Source organism: Lathamus discolor, chromosome 17 (assembly GCF_037157495.1).
Source record: "Lathamus discolor isolate bLatDis1 chromosome 17, bLatDis1.hap1, whole genome shotgun sequence".
Taxonomy (NCBI): Eukaryota; Metazoa; Chordata; class Aves; order Psittaciformes; family Psittacidae; genus Lathamus; species Lathamus discolor.
The window spans coordinates 5477326-5499876 of record NC_088900.1 but is presented as its reverse complement, the minus strand read 5'-3'; the positions used below and the strand labels follow the sequence as shown (position 1 = coordinate 5499876).

At 40.1% G+C, this 22551-nt stretch overlaps 1 protein-coding gene and 1 long non-coding RNA gene across 5 annotated transcripts in view; one reads left to right on the top strand and one right to left on the bottom strand.

Moving 5' to 3' along the window:
* The window catches only part of LOC136023018 (uncharacterized), a 31211-nt gene extending 11864 nt beyond the window's left edge, over window positions 1-19347 (top strand). For both annotated transcript variants that reach the window (XR_010616439.1, XR_010616438.1), the window contains exons 3-6: window positions 1266-2210; window positions 3600-3698; window positions 7929-8022; window positions 19160-19347. This is a non-coding gene — a long non-coding RNA (uncharacterized LOC136023018). The remainder of the gene's footprint in view (window positions 1-1265; window positions 2211-3599; window positions 3699-7928; window positions 8023-19159) is intronic.
* The window catches only part of SIK2 (salt inducible kinase 2), a 45824-nt gene extending 24990 nt beyond the window's left edge, over window positions 1-20834 (bottom strand). For 2 of the 3 annotated variants that reach the window (XM_065697045.1, XM_065697047.1), the window contains exons 1-4: window positions 20424-20834; window positions 10428-10544; window positions 7892-7955; window positions 2054-2215 (exon numbers count right to left, since the gene is read on the bottom strand). In XM_065697045.1, the coding sequence (XP_065553117.1) occupies window positions 2054-2215; window positions 7892-7955; window positions 10428-10544; window positions 20424-20573 (493 nt within the window). In that variant the 5' untranslated portion in view covers window positions 20574-20834. Of the gene's footprint in view, window positions 1-2053; window positions 2216-7891; window positions 7956-10427; window positions 10545-13050; window positions 13070-20423 lie in introns of those variants that run through there. The other variant, XM_065697048.1, reaches the window with a different exon arrangement.
* Window positions 20835-22551: the final 1717 nt, after the last annotated feature.

The window sequence follows — 22551 nt, the reverse complement described above, 5'->3', positions numbered from 1 at the left end:
GTCCTGGTAAATACAGTTGTACGTCAGTCATAAGTTGCAGGTGCTATGACTGTCAGTAGGTGCTAGAAATGAATGAAAGTTTATCAGAAATGAGAAAAGTAAAAATACACTATGAATGGCAGTATTGATGAACCGGCTATATTAAATCTCAACAAAGTACCTAAATGCCCTATTAGTTCTCAAAATTCTGGGACATCACCACCAATTCAACGTCTTCGTTATTAGTTATTATACTTGGGTTGCTTTGTTTTAAAATCCAGACATCATCTCCATCCCAAACTGTTTCTTTACCTTTCTTCAGGTATCAAAATGCCCTAAATAAGAACTTATACCAGAACTGCATCTTCCCACTACAACTGTTGAAAAACCCTTTTCATCTGATGATAGCTTTTAGTATTTTTACAATTTAACATTAATACAAAAGCCTACAGCAGAGTATAGAGAAGATTAAAAGATAACCATAAACAGTTTAATATCAAATGAAATGAAAAAGAGGCTACTGCAAAGGCTCTATTAATTTATATAAAGCATTAAATAACAATTTTTACAGCTTTTATGAAGCTGCTGTAAAATTCCCACTCTGAGAAGCTAAAGAGCCATGAAATACAGAGAACGTGCCAAAGACCAGATTAATAAGCTTCCCTTTCTAGCTTTCGAGACTCTTGTTTCCACACTCTTCCTTCTCCCCCACAAAATCCCTACCTTACATTCAGATTTGACAACAAACAGTAGCCTAACACTATGAAAATCATGATTCTGGTAATCAGAAAGCTGTATTTTCCTTCTCCTCAGTTTTAATTTATGCATTACTTAACCTTTCTGTGAACTATTAAACCATGTGAAAAAGATGCTAGAGGTGGAAATGTGGTGGTAAAGGAACAAGGATTAATGTGTTAAATGTACATACAAGACCAAATGCCAATACAAAAGCAACAAACATACACAATACTTTTCATCTGAAAGATGAGTGCTTATTGTAAAAGACTTTGTAGATTTTACATTCTGGTAAGATGATTTGAAAGGATTTAAAAGATTTTTTCTGAGGGTGAAGTTAATCCCCAGAATTAATTGCCTAGTCTTCCCAATGTTTGCCGTAGTATTGCAGAGAAAGGGGTGAATCTTTGTGACAGAGATGTTAAACAGGTGTTAACTTTTCCTTTAAAATCTTTAAGGACACTGTCTACCTAATCCATAGACAAAAAAGAGTCAATCTTTTGGAGAGCTGCTGGCACATTTAATGCTTTTCTGCAATTTTATCCTCACAGAAAAAGCAGTAGAGATTGAGATACATTTCCAGTTCATCCTTTTCAGAGATACCAGAGAGGAAGTTCAAAGGTAAAATAATCCAGCAGTGATCTGCAACTCAGAAATCATAGAACAGTTTGGGTTGGGACTTCTCAGCCTGACTGGCTATATATTTACACTTCTTTCTTAGAACTAGCAAGCTTACTCCTAGACAAACTAGCTTCTAACAGTAGTCAGCCTTCCTTTCCTGCTCCCATATAACTGATGACTGAAGTTCAACGGTCCTCCAAATTGAGCTGTTATCTAGCTTTCGCATTCCAAGTGTCGCTAGGCTAAAGTCAGTATGGAAAAATTCATGGAATTGTAATGAGTTGACAACCACCAAAATGATTTCCATTGCTGGCAACATCTGCTGTGTCTAAATTTATAATTAAAATGAAATCATGCATGCAAAAAGAATAAAATCAATAAGCTTCCATTTTGAGTTTTTCTAATGTAGAAAGAAGTTATTTGATTAACTCTGTTTTAACCTGAACATCTGGCAGCATTATAGACATGTTATGACACCCACAATAAATGACTATCACTCTAAAAATTATTTCCTTTTTCCTGAAAGTATAATAGAGCTAATCTAGGAATTATTTTAGCTACATATACTGTGATACCCATAATGCAAAAATATTACATGTGTTATCACTCCAATTTTCTGTACCTTAAGCACAGCAGGATATCTTGGGCTATCCAGATTTTACTGGCACGGCCTTCATAAAAATAAGATGTTATTAAACATCATCTACATTCTAAGTACCTGCTATTTTGATGTTCATGTTGTTGTCAAGCAAAAGATTTTCAGCCTTCAGGTCACGGTGAACAATCTTCCGACCATGGCAATACTCCACCGCTGAGAGGATCTGCCAGAATTTGCGCCTGGCCTCAGACTCGCTTAGACGGCCATGGCTGGCGAGGTAATCTGTGACAATAAAGCAGGTTTAAATGATGAAGACAGTAAGTAACAGCCCTGAAGTTAAATTATTTCTCTTAAAGTAATTAGCACCAGGAAACTCAAAAACTATCTCAGCCAATCCCAGTTTCCAAGACATTATTCTCTCACCTTCCCCTCTAAAAGAAAAAGGGATAACAAAAAGCTGCTGTGTAATGAAACTCTATTCTCAGCTCCTTCTTTTATAGTTACCAAACTATTCCAATAAATATTTTCATGTAACTAATGTTATATGAAATATATGTTATATATGGTACTCCTGAGGAACAGAGAACGCTTGGAATAACTGGCTTTACCATCATGAGGTTCTTTAAGCTTTAGCTTAATGTTCATGTAAGTTCATGTAAGCTTCATACCACGCTTCTCCCTCTAAAGCCTCAACAGAGGCTGTGTGGTGGCTGAAAGTATTTTTTCTCTGGAAATATATCAAGTATCTATAAGGTATCCATCCTGACCTCTCTCTTGTCTTCACTGCATCACAAGCAGAAAGAACATTTTGTTTTCATATTCAGTTATGTTGTAAAAACTAATGTTAGCCCTGAAACAAGTGATAGCTCTGAAACTGAAGACTTCATTTATGCTCAGGAACCAAACCAAGCAAAACAGCAGCTGTGAGAGTCTTGACAGAAAGAGCTTCTATAGCCAATTCTATTCTTTCTCTTACAAGGAAAAATCAAAGAATGAACTGTTAGGATGGCTTCAGAATTGTCTTCAACATACTGCAAGGAATGCAGTTAATGGCCAAGGTGCAACAATACAGATGCTGTACCCAGTAACTGCAGGCAAGGGCTGAGCGTATACACGTAGCCATCTCCAGCCACTTGCTGCTTCACAACTAGCACTAAAGTTAAACAAAAAACAGTGAGCAAAAACTAAATTGCTAGAGCTGTTGCCAGCCCCTCCTAATTATCAATAAAAGAGAAGGTCCCATGAACAGGAATCATCACTTACAGGCCAGCTGACACAAACATTTCTGTCTGAGTTAACAGGTTAAAACAGCTGCTTCCGCAGGGTAAAAAGTGAACATGATGTTATGGAGGTTTTGAGCCTACTTCTGTTTGTTTATAAGGATCCTTGAAAATTTCCTAAGTAAAATGATCAATCCTATCTTCTATACTAGTTATGTAATCTCAGTGATCCTGGCGTTGTTAGGGTGCAGGGGTTCTGTTAATAAAATATCATATATGGGCTTTATAGATGCTGTGCAATATTTTCATTTAAGCTTTTCTGCTTTCTTTACAATAAGCACAGAAGGCCTGAGCTTTAAACTAAACTTCAAACACGCTCTGAATCTGAAAATATGCTTCCAGTAAAACTTTGCTGATTGTGCACTTCTGCTTCATTGTTACTACAGATATAGGCAAAGAAACATGTTGTTCAGGAGGAGGGGGCACAGACCCACCAGCACACCCCGAGGATTTTTGCAGTTATTCAGGAAAAGGTGGAAAAAAAGGTATCTTTTGTTGTATCATATAAAACCAACCACTTTACTGACCTTGCATTATTATACATCCTGAGCTCTCTGCTGCCACTTCTGTCAGTAGACTACGTTACTATTACATGCTCCAGACAGTGTCATACTGATTATCAAAGCAAAGTCTGAATTATTTTTTTCACTCATGCAGTTTAAATAAGTAAATGAAATCATTAACATACCATCTTCCTAGCATGTTCAGTAAAACAGGCTTATTTCAAAGATATTTTATGGAGGGATCATTTAGGAAAAAGTTCTGTACTCCATTACCAAGGAAACAACTTTCTTTTACTTGTGGCAGGATTGAAAAGATTTCACACACTGCTGCTACTGCCTTGCAAGCACAGAGGTGGCTGCTCCTGAACGATAGGAAGTGGCAGACTAGGGACCTCAGTCACAGTACACTCATTTCAGCATCCCTCAAAAAATGTTTTTAAGCAAAGCACACTAGACCTGATCTCTGGATCCTGCATATCTGAAAACTCTCCTCAGAGCTTCTAACCCACCTAAGTCTTAATACACTTCAGATGGTTTAGCTTGGCAAAGCACAAGAATAAACAAAAGCTTGGCAGTAAGGGGAGATCATAATATCTGCAAGCTAAATATCATTCAGTCACAAAGTGACTGATAAACCATATGATATCAAGGTGAAGTCAAATATCAAAGGCACAAACTAAATTACAGTGAATGCAAGCCAGCTCTTTAAGCTGTTAATCTGTAATTTGTTAGCAATGCAGCAAACAAGTTAATGAATCTAAGATCATCATTTGCTTTTATGGATCCAGTCTGTCAGGACTTATTCCAAACCACTTGGGCCTGAAGTATTGCATCAAATCTAGTAGTCTTCACAGAATAGGTCATTTAGTCTCAAATACACCTCTTTCTCTCCTGGAGAACTAGAGCATACCACAGTCTATCTAAATATGTGACATTACACGCAAGGATACTGTTTGCACATGAACTAGCTTTCAAATAGGAAAGGCTGGGATACAGGCATCATGGCAGCCTCTGGGTGACAGAAACCACCTTAAGACAGCTGAAGTTTGCTAGAGACATTCTGCCACACAACTGGAATCTGGACACTGTTTGAATATACATATATATATATACACACCTGTGAAGCTAAGAGCCAAAATTCTTTTTACCGCAGGTACCTAGAGCCAAGCACCCTGTACCTTGCAAAGACACCCTTGTACCTTGCAAAGACTTACAGGTAGCAAAGCTACCTGTGCTTTCGTAAAGATATCTTTGGACAGATCTTAAGCTCAGGTCATACCTTCTGGCTACGTGTTTCTATGGTAGTTTTTTTTGCTATTTTTCTATAATTAAATAGAAACCAGCTGGATCCACAGCAGAAAGCAGCAGGACTTTTGTCACAAGGCAGCTTCCTGTCCAGCCTCCCCAGTAGTCCAAAGTACATCAATTTACTGGACAATCAAAAGCTTAAGATGTATTTACTTCAGAACACATGACTGAGATATTGTCTGGCAAACCCGGTGGTCAACACTAAGTATGGTTCTTTATTTAGGTAGACAGTGGTACGCATCTTAAGTTTGGTATGTTAAAGCTCTTTTAAAGAGTACATACCAAAACAAGCACAATGAAAGATAATGAAGATGATTGTTGTGGTTTAAGCGCAACCCAGGACAATGATTAAGGGATAGGAGAGATTGTCATACAAGGGGAGGCTGAAAGAGCTGTAGGTGTTCAGGCTGGGGAAGACAAGGTGTAGAAGGGAATCTTATTGTGTGCATAAATACTTGACAGGAGGAAGACAACTGAGCCACTTTTCTCAGCAAAGGTATCCAACTGAAACAGGAAATTTAATTTAAACCCAAGAAAAAGTCTGTTTCTGTGCAGGTGGTCAAATGCTGGAACAGGTTGGAAGCCTCCATCCATGGTCCTGAGCAACCTGCTCTGGCTGACCCTGCTCTGAGCTGCAGGGCTGGACTAGACATTCCCTACAAATCCCTTTTGACCTCAACTCTCCTGAGATCTGGGTTCAGTATTAGGCACTCAAGACATCACTCATCTGGTTCAAGCTTAGTAAGGAACAAATAATCCCTTATTAGGGGACACACTGTATTTCTAGTCTTGAGAATGTCTATTAACAGAAGCAGTAATAATTGGTTAGAATTTCAGCTAAGGAAATCTACATTTAACATCAGAAAGAATCTTTAAAAGAACTCAGATCCTAAATATCTTTGTCTAGGAAGGTTACTGAATCTCTCTCTAGGGAGATTTCCAAGAATGATGCAGCTGATGCTGTGACAAAGCTGGGACATGGCAGATAGCAGCTCAAGCCCATTGCAGTCCAGCTTTCTGCATCTCTGCTCAAAGCATGTATGAAATAATCCAGGACAAACTACTAGGTATAACTAGGCTCTAACAGATGTAGACATAATTAAATACTAATACTTTAAGAAATCAAAGAAATGTTTGAATATCTTTCATGTGGAAGCATTTCTGGATATACTTCAAGTTTATTCTTCAATTTCTTTCACCTCTGCAGCCTGGATTCTGGTAATATAAACAGTCACCAATGAGAATTAGCTATTCAGAACAGGTTCACTGTAGTTAGTTTAGCTAACAGATAATCTGCTTCTCAACTGGTTTAGAGATTTCAGGTGAGGGATGCTGAAGAATGTTACAAGACAGTGGCTGTGAACTTTTAAAAACAGCAGAAACAGCTAGTTAAAAATTTCATGGATCTGTAGAGCACTAAGCACAACTGAAACCTTTTCAATTCAAAAGTTTTATTAAGTCTGAAGACCTTCTCAAAAAATATATCTGAACTGTAACAGCATTTGAAGCCTCTAGGCTAAACACACCATTGACTGCTATGACTTTAAATGGCAAAAGGCAAATTGAGATTTGCTGTTGAATATAGAAAGTTTCACTGAAGCTATGAAGACTGTTAGTACAGGGGTTAAAAATAGTCCTGTCCATGACACTTGGGTATAGGACTCCAGAAGAGCATCCCGCTACTTGTGTGGTTTGAAAACTAATGGCATAAAAGGGAGACTTTATTCCACACGTTGTTAGACTTGATATGGCAAATTCAGGACACCGCAAGCACAATCAGGACAGGAAGGAGGAAGAGCTCATACAGTTTGAGTAGTCATCTTTCTACTTTAAGTTACTACCCTACTTTTCTCTACTTTTACAGTTACATCAAAGTTGCCATGGACATAGTATCCACCTTATGACACAAACAGTCCAGTGATAAGGACTTAAACGGGAGAAAAAAACCCACCAAAACCAAATACTGAGACAAGAAGGGACTTTGAACATTTGAGTTCTGTTTCCATGAAATCCATTCCCCACCCCCCAGTCTAAAAAAGTAAAGATCAGCCAGACTCCACCTCTTCTGTGCTCCAATTACCAGGGCCCTTTACATGCTGAACTCTACTCCATTGCCCTCTAAGTTCATTCGGCCTAACGGTTTCAGGGAAACCTTCTCAGCAACTCCAATTTTCTTATTGGACTCAAATTCATGTGAGAAGTCTTAAGTACCTGGGTATCAAGCATAAAAAAATACTAAAAAGAAAAAAAAAAAGAAAACTGAAGAAAACTAAAAAGAAATACTGAATTTCACACAAATTTAACACTTAAGTCCTGCTTGAGTGATAAGTTTGAGAAAAAGAACAAGAATTTATATGGATTTGACCATGCAAGTCCATACAGACAACCTAAAATTTTTATTACACATGTTAACCTGACATCCTTTCCTGCCCAGCACGTTCTTCCTGAAAACATTAAAACATCACATCTGATAAATTAGTACATATCTGCACAAGAAACAGATTCTTCTGTTAATGTGAATATTGTTTGGGTAATGTTCATTATCAGGCTAAACATTTCAATAACAGTTTTTCATCTAACTCAATGCTGACAACCTGGCAATTCTGTCAGCTGAGAGTTTACCCTGCACTGTTCTATTTAACAAGCCTTGGTCTTCTGCTAAAGGAACATCAGTTACCAATTAACTAGTGTACATTGTAGCAGTTTTTCCTGAAGTTATTAGTCCTGAAACAAGAAACACTGACTTAATTCTTGACCAGGAAAGTGACATATTACAGTAAGAGGGATCCTTGGGCAAGATAAATATAACTGACAAACTTCAGAAGTTAACATTAAAATGTTGAACATGAAAATATTCTCTTGCTTACCAAAAATTTCTCCGTTTTTGGCAAATTCTGTCACAAGGTACAACATGCTTTTGGTCTCCATCACCTGTTGACAGAGAAATCACATGAGAGGATTTGTGGGAAGAGCAAAAAGCAAGCAAGCATCCAAATGGGTACGTATTTTCATTGTTTTCTTCTGGCAAAGGACATGAAAGTCTTTGCCTTGCACATACAGTTATCATGATCTTTCACTTTGATGTTTCAAGTTTCCTCAACAATTTCAAGGGGAACATTTGCATGCTAAGAACAAGGATAAGCTTTATATACTGCATAAAGCCAGCATACAGAGCAGGTAGATAGGATTCTTAGTCACAAGCAAGTAACAAAATCATCCTATCCTCAGCAGCTAGTTTAAAGCCTTTCCTGTAAGGAATTGGCCAACTTAGTGTTCATGGCCTTGAAGAGAAAGATATTCCCCAACAATTCAAAATTCCATACTTCGTGATATCTGCTATGGAAAGTCAGCCAAGTCAGTTACCTTGCAGGTTTCTTCCTAATGATCTACTCGATTGCTTAAGCAGCTAGTCACAAATGCATTGTACAAACAGAATCATCAAGATATACACCCAAAGTCAAAAAATCCTCTACTTCCAAACAGTAAGTCCTTTAGGACTTCCCTTCAGTACATTACTACAATTTCAACACTCAACTCACTTTGGGCCTATTTCAAGAATCACAGTGAAATCATTCTATCTGAACTGTCTGCAGAGAAGACCTTGAATTTGATTTTTACATTTTATTTATGCATAAGCTTTGAAATACTTGAACATGGCTCAAAAATTTATTCTTTTTAGAGCAATGTTAAAAAAAACCAAAAAATACCCCCCCCAAATCCTGAAAGATACATCGTTATAATAGAAGCAGAGTTAGCAAATCACTGAGAAGCCAGCTGGCAGTACAAGATGGCAGTTCTTCAGACCCTCCTGTACCCTTGTTTAATTCTACAACAGCTGAACATGCAGTGACTGAAGTGTCTGTATCGAGAAGGCAAAACATTTTAGAAAGGCTGTTTTAAACTAACATCTGGAGACAGGAAGCTGCAAGATTATATTATATATAGATTATATATACATATAGATTTATGGAATCCTTCCAAATGGAGCCAATATCAGTAGCTTCACTACCTGACTTTGACAATCCTCAATAAGGTCCTTGACATGAGACAATTCAGAAACTTGTAGTGTGAACGCAGTACAGCAATAAGCTTATTATACAAGCAAACTACTAAGACAATTAGATTGAAGGCTACTGTAAAAATAAACTCACCTGTCTACCAAATGCATTTCTAGCAAGCCAATCCCTTAGTAAAAGGTATAGTAAAGGGGTAAGCATTACATACAATTACCCTCCTCTTCAAGTGATCTTGCTGATCTGCAGACTTAATTTAACCGTTCTTAGACTCTACCACTTTTGTGATTTATCATTCATTCAGAAGGAACTGTGGCAGATACTACTGAAGCTAGTTACAGGTTTAACTCCCCAAGGTCCACATCTACTCAATAAATTGATATTTTTAAGAGGAAGCAACAGTCTCTTTCCCAAAAGATAGAAGCTAAACAAGTCTAAACCAAATGCCAGCAGCTTCAAACATTCCACCATATGCTAACAGGAACAGAAAATTAAACAATATAAACCTAACCTATATTTTACTATACAAATTATGCACACTAGAAAAGTCACAAAACATGCAAAAGTTTTAATTGTCTGCTTTATCACAAGTGAAAGTTTCTCTCTTGCGTAAATACACATTGTTATATTGTAATTATCAATCCTTTAAGTAATAAAGGGATGAATTCAATTCTGCCACATATGTAATTCACTTTAGGATGAAGTATCCAATTGTCCATATCCACAACAGAAGTGACATGCAAGATTCCACAAAAATAAATCCCAAGTTGAACTAGTTATCTGCCTCCTAGTAAACATGCTTCAAGATAAAGTGTTTGGGAAGCTGTTGCTTAGTGCGTGCTTTTACATCACAAGTACGTCTGCAGAATCGCGATTTACGTGTCCTCATGTCTTATCTTTGGATGAGAAAAAAAAAGGCTGAAAGTACTCCTCAATCTGCATTCTGAGCCAAGACACGGCTAGAAAAAACCACAAAACCACTAAATCTATACAGATCCTCCCAGCTAGTACTCAATGCTGAATATCCCTATCCTGTTCTAGTTTACTTAGTACCTTATCTACTAACTGACAGCAGAGTTTCATCACCATGTATTTCCAACTCAGCCCTTTCACTAACAGAAAATTAACAACCTTCTGTGTATTTTAAGCAGATTGCAGGTACACTGGAGTATCTAACATGGCCAGCCTAATTGGTACCATAGAATGAAAAATACCAAAACTGATGTACTTTCAAAGAATTTAAATGCTAACCCAATGCAAATCAATTCCAGAAAAGCTAGAGTTTGTCATGGGCTGGTGATCTGCAAGAAGTCATTGGTCTAGAGCAAGCTTTTCATACAGGAGCAAATGAGAGAGGGGAATAGGAAAAAAGAGACACCACTAACCATACCTGGTAAAGCTTTATAATGTGTGGGTGATCAAGCATTTTCATTATCTGCACTTCTCGGTAGATCTTCTCCAGATTCACAGCATCCAGCTGAGATTTGTCAATGATTTTTATTGCCACCTGCAGACAAATTGCAAAAGTCAGATTAAAACTCCCCAGTGTATTCCTCATTAGTTTGCCCTCATTATAAAGGGAATAATGCAACCCCAGATAACCGGGAGGTTTCTTCTAGTTCATAAATACACATCGCCCACTTAAAACTACAGCAGCACCACATTAAACATGTCAGTAGTCCCATTAAGTGGCTTCAGGACTATCACCTATATCAGCATGTCAGAAAGAGGGTTTTACATAAAATGGAAGACACAGGATTGGTGATGAAGACAGTGCTCCAATGAGCCCGGGTGCAGAATGCTCTTATCAGTAGCAGGTGGGAACAATTGAGGACCCTTCATGAAGCAATGTTGTAAAGACAATCTGAAAAAGCTTAACAGTATCCATTTCTGGAGTCAAGGTAGGCAATTTGAATCCCCAAAATGCTAAATGATATTTAAAATGATCCTGTTGGCTCAGCACAAAGTATGGTAGATCTATGTAGTTTCAACTGTTAGATGCCCATTTTAACTAATTAATATGCTACTACAGAAGGACATCTGCAGCTCATCTGTTCAGGGAAAAAAACTGTACAGATGTTTGTCAGTCAAACCTTGTAAACAGATCTCAATTAGTTTAGAAAACACATCTTGGTCCTACTGACCTTGTTTTTAGCCAATACCTGCAAAATGAATTACAAGTAATTACACATGCTTTGTAGACCAAAAATTTCAACATGCAACACTTAGAAAAAGATGGCTGCATAAAAACGATGCAAAGGATAACAACACTAAGAAGTATTTAATATATAAATGGTGTTTATTCATCCTGAATATCACATTATTAATGCTGAAGCAGGAGCAAACAATATACAAGTCACACAAATGCTTCCAATTATAACTGCATTTCACAAACTATTGAACTATGGGAGACAGCTGCTATGCAGGAGACAAAAATCCACAGGAGGTGAATCTCATTATCTGCAGTAAGGCTGATTATGGACCCACCTGAATTCAGAATTAACTATTTATTGACTTCATTTCAGTACCCTTTTGCTTGATAACCCCTTCAAAAGTCACTGTCTTCCCTAACTACCAGAAAAATAAGACAATGCTGAGTGAATAAACTAGTATAGCCTTGTAATCAGTGAAAAGTCATTCTGATTTCTAAGATGCAGGATGCACTGTCACAGAGCTGAAGCAGAACAGGGCTATTTTCCAAAGCAAGCAGTTTTTTGAACCTTTTTTCAAAAGATAGGATATTGCTTGTTTTCTTTTTTTTTAACCAATGTCCCATTAATGTAGAACTCACTAAGGCTGGATTTATCAAAGGCCAGTACACATTGATAAGAATAATGATATTACACCCATTAGGCAGAAAACAAGAAAAAAAGACTTACATCCTGTAACATTTTCACCCTTAATCATGAGTTAACTCCATAGCCTTAATCATTCAAAATGAACAGTGGATACCTTGGAAGAAGTGGTACCTAAAATGGCATTCAGGCACTCCACACAGCCTTCCTGTCCTCCCCAGCTCTCTGCACCATTCAATATCCTAGCTAACATACAGCAATTCAGGGGAACCTGATACCTGATCTTCTCAGAAGTTGCTTTCCCCTGTTGTCTTTTGCTTTTATTTACAGCTCTCTTCATAATGCATGTGCTCTGCCCTCTTTCAAATTACACTGCACTGAGAAGTGTTTGAGAACAGTGAAGCTCAGGATGGCAGGGTCCTAAAAGATTACAGGTCTCCCTTTGTAAGTTTCTAACTTTTGACTATGAAGACTCTCTCTAAACCATGCAAATGAAACATGTTTGTTTCCCCCTCATCCTATTCCCATTCTTTCCAGTTACAATATTAATCTGCTGTCTTACACTTGGCATATGTATAAAACTTGATAATAAAGGCCTGGCTTCACATATGCAAGAAATAAGGGCAGGAAAAAGAACAGTAATATGCACACGACTGGACTTCCCACTTGGTCTTGCCAGATCTGCACTCCCTTTGACTACTCCCTACAGCAATTGCTCATTCTCTCAGCAGGTCCCCTTTCGCTCACTTATAAAGGCAGAACAGCAAGCTGCTTCCTTATTTGGTCTGATTATATGCCATGTGGCAGCAGAGGATGCAAACAATCATTCATGCAGCTTAAGAAAAAACACCACACAAAACCCATACCTTTAATCCTCTCTGGCCTAATTTAAAATCACACCTAATGAAATGACTTCTAGTTACTGTTTATGCTGGTTTTGGAGGCATTATTTGGTAGTCTAAGAAGAAATCACTTCACTATAAAGTTACAAAATGTCAAAGTAATCAAAACAAAGCACTAAAGCCAGACAAAATTCTTGTACAGCAGGAAAATATTTACTAAAAACAACCCATGTGTCACATTTCTCCCCTTCCTCTATTTTATACTGTCTCTCTGGAATCAACAGACCCACAACCTGGTCTCTCCTTCATTCTGCACATCTAATCCAGTTTACACCTGTTATTCGGGGTGACCTCCAAATTTAAGAACAGAACTCACCATCTCTTATTTACAAATCAATGAGAAGATTAATCTGTAGCAATCTTTCATTCCCATCACAAAACAGCAATAAGGCTTGCAGTCAAGCACCAAGGTATCTCCAGTCTTGGATAGATCAGGTGTTCAGGAAAGCCTAAAGGCCTCCTTCATCAATGTAGTGTAGTGCAAAAAAAAAAAAAAAAGAATTCAGGCTGCAGTGGGTTTTTTCCTGTATTTCATGTTTAATGGCAACCTAATTAAAACAGCAGTTGACACAGCATCAGCTTCCTAGTAACTTGAGGTATTTCCAGTAGCTTCTTTCTTCACCTCCTTCTTAGTTCACATAGTCCACACACTGCTTAAGCATTACCTAAAACCTGCCTCACTTTCAACTTTTAAAGCTGCCTCCTTCCCTGGCTCTGGTTCATTGAATTTCACCTTGCAGTTGCGTGCATTTTTTCCCCATAGTCAGGTGTTTTAGGAAGCTCTCCAAATACAAGCAAAAAAAGATACAGTAACTTTCTCCTGTCTACTAATCTTTCATATAGGAAATGTGTGCAGTGCAGAAAAACTAGTAAAAACAAAGTTATACGTGACTTCAAACCGAAGAGGTTAATTCTAGCCTAGAAGAGGAAAAACAAAACAAGTGAAACTGCAGCAAAGGATTAAATAGGGGAGGTTTGGACCATTTGGGAAAAAAACAAAACAAAACAAAACACACCAACCACAGCAGCTTGCTCTGAACCTCTGTTCATCTGTCCATCACACTATCATCAGACTGATTAGCACTAATATTTATACTTCCTTCTTCTGTACTTCTCACCTCCTCCTACTGGGGAAGGGGAGGATTCTGCAACTGTACAGCTACTTTTTCCTAGTGAAAAATCTACCTTTACAAGTACATTGACTCTTGGTGGTTTTTTCCAGTATAGTTTGGCACTTCCACAGTTTGCTCTTAAATTTTGAGTATTCCTTTTACTGAAAGTTCAAATGTGCAGCCTGTTACCACTTCCAAGCCTACCTACAAGTGTCTGTGCTGCCAACTTCCTCCAGAGATAGACATTATTCTGAACGTTGCAGTTCCTAGCTTTTAACATCCACAAAGAGTTCCAACTGAAACATAGTCTTTTAACTGTTTTCCCACATAACCAAATTATCCAGTTCCCCAGGAAAACCTATGTAACTCATTTGTCCTTCTTCAGTTTTAAAGATTAACTACTTGTATTTTCCCTTCAACTTAATAATCGGTGCCTAGCGTAGTTTTATGTTTTCCAAGGCTGATAAGACTATGCAGCTATATAATAATTTCAGTTACTAAAAAGTTATTCTACATAAAGGGATGTAGAAGGCATTTTTCGTCTTTACAAGGTTAAAATTTTTGAACAGATCTTATTTCCTAAGAAGCAACAACCAGTGAAATCGCATACAGAAAAGAAGCATTCAAAAAAAGAATAATATAAAAGGGTCATAAATTTGGAAAGCCTGGCTACAAACCTTCCTATAACCTTCACTCCACTTTCTGGCCAAGAACAGTGCTTCATGTTCCAGTATTTCCTACTGTCTTCCCTTTTCAGAAGTTCCCTGTCCTATCTCTCTTTTATTTAGAAATACAACAATTCCCAAAGAGTGTTGCAAGACTGAAGCCAAATCCTTCTCCTGAAAATGTAGGAGCAAGAAAACAAGTCTTCAGGTCACATGTTTCTTGGAGCAGAGTAACTCCAGAAAAGTCCTCTTTCAATAGTTGTGAAACATTTCCTTACCTCCCCATACCACAAGGAAAAAGTGATCACAGATTTAGAACAAGCCACAGAAGGTTAACACTTCACAGGAGCACACAGTAACATACTTTATTGTCTATGCAAACACTCACAACGTGGTAACAGTAACATGTACCACTGATGGAAGTATTATGCAATTACAGCATTTGAGTTCTGTTTAGATGCTGGACCAGTGTACAACAGTGTATCAAGAACTTGGATACTTACACAAAAATGTTTCATGAAGATACCACCAGACACTAGTGACAGAGATAAAATGCTCTTTATTAAGTCAATTAATACTGAATTCCTGCAGGCAACTATGGAGCTAAAAAAATTATGTTACATGTGACTTAGCAAACATTGGAAAACAAATTCGTTTCAAACACTACAAAAGGAGCCACTGTCTCAGCAAGCTACTTGCTACCTCTGTCATCATGTTGAGATGCCTTTTGGGCTGCTACATCTGTACTCTGTTCAAGAAAAAAGACAAACAAGACTTCTTTAGTTGGATCATTCAGTTAACAGCTACCACTAATATAGTCAAAGTATGCTGTGTAACCACATTAATTCACAGTCTCTCAGATATCTTATAAAATTCTACGCACAGCTCTCCACTAATTATCTTATTTGAGATGCAAGAGGAAGAAATAAATTAATGAAGAACAAGCTATATTTCTATTTTTAATAGGTTTTCAATTTAAAAACCCCACCATGTTACATCAAACCATATTTTGTCTCACAATGTGGAATTATTTGGTACTATTAAGCATTTGGTTTTGCACAGAATAAAAGCGTGTGCCTACTTGAAGGAAAAGAATTTCCTATTTGCAGTCCTTGTACAACTCTTAATGCGCATATTATATACATGCATACGGTGGCAGGCTTCTGTAGGAGAAACAGCATAGTAGCAGCTGGCTCCCACTGCTTCTACAGTCAAATGCAGATTAGATATCTCAGTTTATTCTGAATCTTCATCATTCATGCATCTTGCCAGGGCCACAGAAGATATAGAGAAAACCCACTTGGAAATACTTAAAAATCCAGCAACTTCTTCATAATGATGTGAAGGAACAGTGCATTCAACAGTAACGGCTCACTTTTGTCCATGATCTCAGCTGTGTCATGATGACAGGAAAAAGGGAAGCAATTCTTAGAGGTGGAGAAACTACTTCAAGATGGGGAAGAGTTTCCTGTCTGAAAAGTGTTTTGTCCTTGAATATAGAGCTTGCTAACAACTACTAGCATCTTGCACAGATGTTGGAACATCACTTTGATCTTTTGAAGACAGTGCAGAGAGCCTGCACACAAAAATGAATTATCATTTCTCTAGCATGGTCAAGCATTGCCACAGCACACGCAAACTAACTCTGATTTGGCTCATACCAAATTTGGGACAATTACACAAGTTTTCTGACTCTAGTTTTGGCCTTTTTAATAGTTATCACTTCTCCTAAGGGTAATAAAAGACAACAAACTGGAAAATCCCAACCAAACATCAATACATAGTATTAGCACATACTTCAAATAAAAGAGGGGATCCTGTTCCTTCCCCTATCACTAGTTTTTGGTGCTTAAATTTATATTCCAAATTATCACTGCAACTTTCATGATTGCTTTTAATTTAAAAATATTAAGAACAGCACACATTTCTTTTTCTCTTTTACTAAAGGCCTAGAGAACTGGCCTAACAAGTCAACATAAAAGAGAGGTTTGTCCATGTCAGTGCAAGCTTTAAGGTTTCATGCAGGTTACAGAAATTCATATTTGACTTGTTAACCCAATGCATCCTAATAGTAGATAAACTGCATTAAAATTAATAAACACAACTTCCTGCAATCTGGAGCTACTCCAAATTGCAACAGCAAAGTGCTTGGCTATCACAGATTTATAAAAGCATTAACCTCTTTTAGGGTGAAATACATTACGCTCAACCTGTGAGCAAACACCCTCTGCCTCCAGATATATGTTCCTCCTCTCCCCCTTGCCAAGAGATCTAGAGAGCTGGAAACAGTTAAATCAGCACCCTCAATATATATGTGGGTTTTTGGCATAATGTCATTTTCCTACTGAATTACTCCACTAACCCAAACTTCATGCTACATAGCAAAGGGAGCAGCTGTCTCTGCTTGTATCTTTCATTTTTACACAGACCTAAGCACACATTCGTATCTAAACTAGTGTCACATCTTGTATCAGGGGCTGGTCATTTTCAAAGAGAAGTGCAAACCACCTGTAACATACCAGGCAGTTTAAAAGCCTAACTGTGAACCATAAGGCCATACTAGTCAGAAAGGTTTCATTTTCATCTGAGGAGCAATGGCAAATATTCTTCTGTAGATGACTAATCCTTAGGGGATATTAGTTAGAGAGTTTTGGGGGGTGGGGAACATGACTCTCTCACAGCCTATTCACAGAGGCTTTTCTTCATCCTTAAATTGCATTGCTTTTCTCCAAGCAGTACCTTCGTCTATGGCAAGAGCTTTTCACTACTGTTCACTGCTTCATGTCATCATATTTCAGCAGATGAAAATATCCATCTTCTTGAACCTTATGCTTGCAAATACTTCTGCTCTCTTTTAGACTTCTTCTGAGGAAAAATTTTGCTTATTTGTGCTTGCCTCATTAACAAGAGTTGCCCTAAGATCACAGGATTTCTGGGCAACAGGATAGATAGGCAGGGCAGGAAAGCACGTGTCATTAATCTGAATGGCAACAAACACACAAACAAGCAGCAAAGCAAAGACCACATTCAACCATGCAGCCCCTTCTGGGGCACTCTTTATGGACTGTCATTAGTGTCATGCACTACCCCTATTACTACAAACAGGAATCAACCCCTCCTTTTTCTTCTCTTTCTTTGACTATTAAGTCATGCAATTTTAGTATTGCATTAATACAGGATTCAAGTTGTTATTTCCGAGTTTGCATAACCATCTACTACCCTGTCTTATGTGTATCTTCTGCTTCATGCCTGGTTTCTTTTTATTTTCACCTACACTTTGCTAACATTTAATGGAACTATGCTTACTATTTTCAGTTCAAGTTAAAACTCTATACTCTGATATGCAGGCTTTCCTTAAAAAGAATGGATTCTGTACATAATCCCTAAGTGCTGACCTTTCCAGGCAACAAGAGCCTATCTTTTTTGAGAGTTACTGGCTAGTCAGTTACACAAGCAAACGTACTGATGCTAAAAAAGCCCAACAACAAGCAGGTTCTGAATGTAAAGGGTTTGAATATGGAGATTCACGAGAAACTCAGACAAGGAAAGTCCTCTGTAAAAGAGCTTTCTGAGCAAGTCTCAATAGCAACACAGCACAGATCTTTCTGCAGTAGACGTGATGGGACACAAGTACAGCCTTCCCAGAAGCTAGTAAGCTGAATATTCTTTGGCTGCAAGTTTAGTAAATGCACAAATGCAAGTGAGAAATTAGCAACTCAAGAAATTTAAACAAGAGTTTAGAACAAGCTTGAGAGACAAACATTAATAAGCAGGTTTTCCACGTTAGATGTATACTGAACTAACAGTAAATGAAATGAAGTGGTCCAAACTTGAAGTGCTAATTCAAAGTAGCATTGGGCTAGAATTAATTTCCCCTGACATTACTAGAAGTAATCATAATAGGTTTCCGCTTCCTCAGAGGCCACCTAAGAACTTTCAGCAACTAACGCAGCAATTAAGTTCCAGATAAATGTTCTTGGATCTCTTACTGCAGAAATCAGTGTAACTGTACTGAAAAATGAAGGACTTTGACATAAAGCTTCAATACAGGCAAATTTGCTGTCAAAATCATGCAGAAGATCAGAAGGGTTCAAACTGGGCACAGAGTTTCTCAGAATGAGAAAGCTGGTTAAAAAAAAAAATTCAAGACTGATGAATTCTGGTGCATTCTAATACAATTTTTTTAGGACACGGATGAAAAAATCATGCCAGAGTTGGGAGCTGCTATGTTCTGTTTTCCGTAGCCTTTGTTATTTTGAACAATACTAAAGAAACACACTTTCTAAAATGACAAAAATTAAAGTTTTCATCCCCATCACAAAGTCTGCCACAGAAATGAGAGCTAAAAAGTAGACAACAACTTACTAACTTCAAGTGAAGCATTTATTAGTTTGGCATAGGGCATCAAACTTGGGTACAGATCACTAGCATTGCAAGGCCTTTGCTTGGCTATTCAGTAATAGCAAGGAAGGAGTTAACAGTAATTAACAGTTTATTCTGAAAGATGAGAAATAAGACAATAAGAGAAACCTATTTTAGTACTTGGGGACGCAAGCCTCACCTATCACTGCGCCCAGAACAATGTTAGCATTGCAGGTTGGTTTTCCATAACTGAAGCCCAAACTAAAGCCATTTTTCATTCCTGCAGGGAATGGTTTTACCACACAAGACCACAGAAGTTGAATAATTGCAGTTGTTTTCAGTTTTCTACCTTGCACTTCAGATGTATTTTATTTACTCTTGCCTGGTACAGAGCAGCACAATAAACTCTTCCTCAGTAAACAATGAGAGCAACCATTACAGCCTCATGAAAAGCTTAACACTAGGTGTTGTGACTAAAACTGCCTAAAAAGAAAATACAAGAGGAAGCTGATCTTTCAAAGCCATTACCCTCATCAGATACCGGTTTTAAAAGTGACCATGACTACATTTTATCTATGGAGACTTACAGTAACTTGTTTTAGGTAAAGCATAAGGTATTAACAATCCACAGACTAGTAATCACCAGGTAACACACGCACAGGGGGGAGAGGGGTGGTGGTTAAACAAAGAGACTAAAAATGGTTGAATTTGATTAACTGGCAGCATTACGAATTGAAAAATGAAGGACGAGTTGAAGAAACCAGGGGATGCACACGTAGAGATGTTCCTTTGCTAAAACATTACCGAGGCATAAGACTGCCCGTCTGCAAGTCCTGGCCAGGTCAGGAAACCGTCAAACATTCAGGACATGAAAGTGAGCACAACGCAAGGTTTGAACCTTCCCTGTTAACAGAAAGTTATCACTATCTGATGGCTATATTCACGAACTAAGCCAACAGCCGCCTGACCCCTGCACCCTCCCAACCCGAGCATCCTTACTGTGACAGCAACACACCGCCTGTGGCCTGAGTCACTTGGGGCATCCCGCTAGAGCTACACCAGGGAGCATTATCATTGCCCTTGCCAGGAAGATGAAGGCAAGAAAACAAACGGCGGCCAGGGCTCCTGCTCCAAAGCCTGCCCGCAGCCGAACACCTCAAGTACGAGATATCCCCCCTCCCTACAGAAGGAGGCTCCAGTGCCGAAAGGGACAAAAGGAGCAAGCAGCCTGTAAGGGCGCCGCTGCGCGCCCCGCCGAGCCACCCCCCCTAAAACCCCAGCTCCCGAGCAGACCCCCGAGGCCAGCTGCCGGCCCCCTCTCCCCATCCCAGAGCACAGCCGCCCAACCGCACCGCTCCGCGCCCGCTGAGCGGAGCCCCCGCGGCCGGCTCCCCCAGCACCACGGCCGCCGCCCCTCGCTCCAAAGCCCGGGAGCTCCCGCGGGCGCCCGCGCTCTGCCGCCCAACGCCAGGCACGGCGAAGCCCGGGAGGGGCCCGGCCGGGGCAGGAGGCGACCGCGGCCCCCGCAGCCGCGGCTGGTTTGGGCTCACCTCGCTGCGCGTGATGCGGTGCCGCGCCAGCTTGACCACCGCGAAGTTGCCTTTGCCCAGCGTGCCCTCGATGTCGTAGAAGCCGACGCGGACGGGCCCGAGCCCGCGGGGCAGCAGCGGGGGGGGCCGCCGGGGCTCGGCCATTACCATGCTGGGCGCGGGGGGCGGCGGCGGCGGCTCCGGCGCGGGCAGCGGCGGCAGCAGCTCGGGTCTGTCTGCGGCGCCCCGGAGCCCTCCTCCTCCAACCGCGCGTCACAGCTCGCGTCAGCGCGGGAGGAGCCTCGCCATGGCAACCGCGGCCACCGCGGCGGGGCTGGACCGCGCCGGGCTGGGATGCGCTCCCGTTCCCGGCGGCCCCGGGGCCCCCGCCGGTGCTCCCGACCCCGGCGCGGTGCGATTTGAGCCGCGCCCCAGCTCTCCTCCTGTTCGCTGCGCCCCCAGGGTGGCTCTTTGTAGAGGGGTGGAGGCACCTTGAGCGCATCGTTAGCAGGAGGAGGGGGAACGAGCCAGACTCAGGTGACTGCCCTCAATCAGGGTCTCCATAGCCCCAGGATACAGTAAGAGCCTGTGCTCCTGCACCTGAGTCAGGGACCCTAGCGTATGTATTATCCTGAGGGAAACACCCTCTCTCTACCCGAGAGCAGCATTCTCAATGGGCCAGGCTGTTCCAGATCAGAACGATGCCTTTTGTTAGTACATCAGCCTGCCAAAATCCTGGTTATTGTTATGCAATACTCATTTTGAGCACTGCGTGCAGTTCTGGGACCCACAGTTTAAGAAGGATGTGAAGGTATTGGAATGCATCCAGAGGTGGCAACAGAGCTGGTGGAGGGGCTGGAAGACACATCCTGTGAGGAGCAGCTGAGGACACTGGACTTGTCTAGCTTGGAGAGAAGGAGGCTGAGGGGTGACCTTACAGCTTCCCGAGGAGAGAACGTGGAGAGGGAAGTGCTAAACTCTTCTCCCTGGGATCCAGTGGTAGGATGTGTGGGAATACATCATTAGGGGAGGTTGAGGCTGGATGTTAGGAAGAATTTCTGAACAGAGAAGGTGCTCAAACTCTGGAACAGTCTTCTGAGAGAGGTGATCAATGCCCCACGCGTGTCAGTGTTTAACAGGCATTTGGACAATGCCCTTAAGAACATGCGCTAATTTTTACACTAATATGGTCAGGCAGTTGGACCAGATGATTGTTGTAGGTCCCTTCCAACTGAAATAATCTGTTCATTTCCTACACACCTGGAAAGACAGATTTGGAAGCTGTTTTGGGCCCTTTGACATAAAATGGCTAGATGCCTTTCAGAGCTGACAATATAAGAGTGAAAAAAGTTAAAGCTTTTTATGCTATATTTCCTTTCCAGTACTACATCCACCTAGTCTGCTTTATGTTTGCAGTACTTACACATTAGCTTGCTTTCATCTTGGAAAATGCCATGCTTGTTTCAGTTCTGCAGCAATCTTTCCCCTCCTGGTTTATGCCTGTCCCTTTCTCATTGCTCCCTCTCCCCTGACCCATCTCACACTGGAAGACTGGTACGTTTTGACATGTGGATACGAGGAATTGTGCCTGGAGGCTTTGCTCAGTTCCACTGACTAAACGAAGCATGTCTAAAAGCTGATGATACAAGAGCACACATGTCTGAATCAACTGCACTTTCAGCAGCAGACACAGGCCTTTTATGAACACAGAGTGCTGTGCATGCAAACACAGCAGAAAACAGTGTGGCCGCAAAAAGTGAGTGGAAGAATGCAAGAAACAAACTTCTGCCTCTTGCTTTCCCTTTGTATCCACATTTGCAGATAAAGCTGCCTCATACATGTGGAAAGTTGGTTAAATTTGTTACGTGTCAAAACAGCAATGACTGTTCTGCGATGGGAACTGAAGACATCCGTGAAAAGTTAATGCTTGTCCTTCACTGCACTTGCAGTTCATGAGATTCCTCTAAGGAATGACATTTTGAGATGACGCTGCTGACTTAGACTGCTATGGATAATAACTGTGCTGTTACTGTTCTATTTATCCCCTTAAGAAGCTCTAGCAATGACTAACTGATGACTTGAGTTAGTCAGACATCCACCCTTTTAAATGATTGATAGGTGCATGAGCAAGCTTACCATAATCCTACTT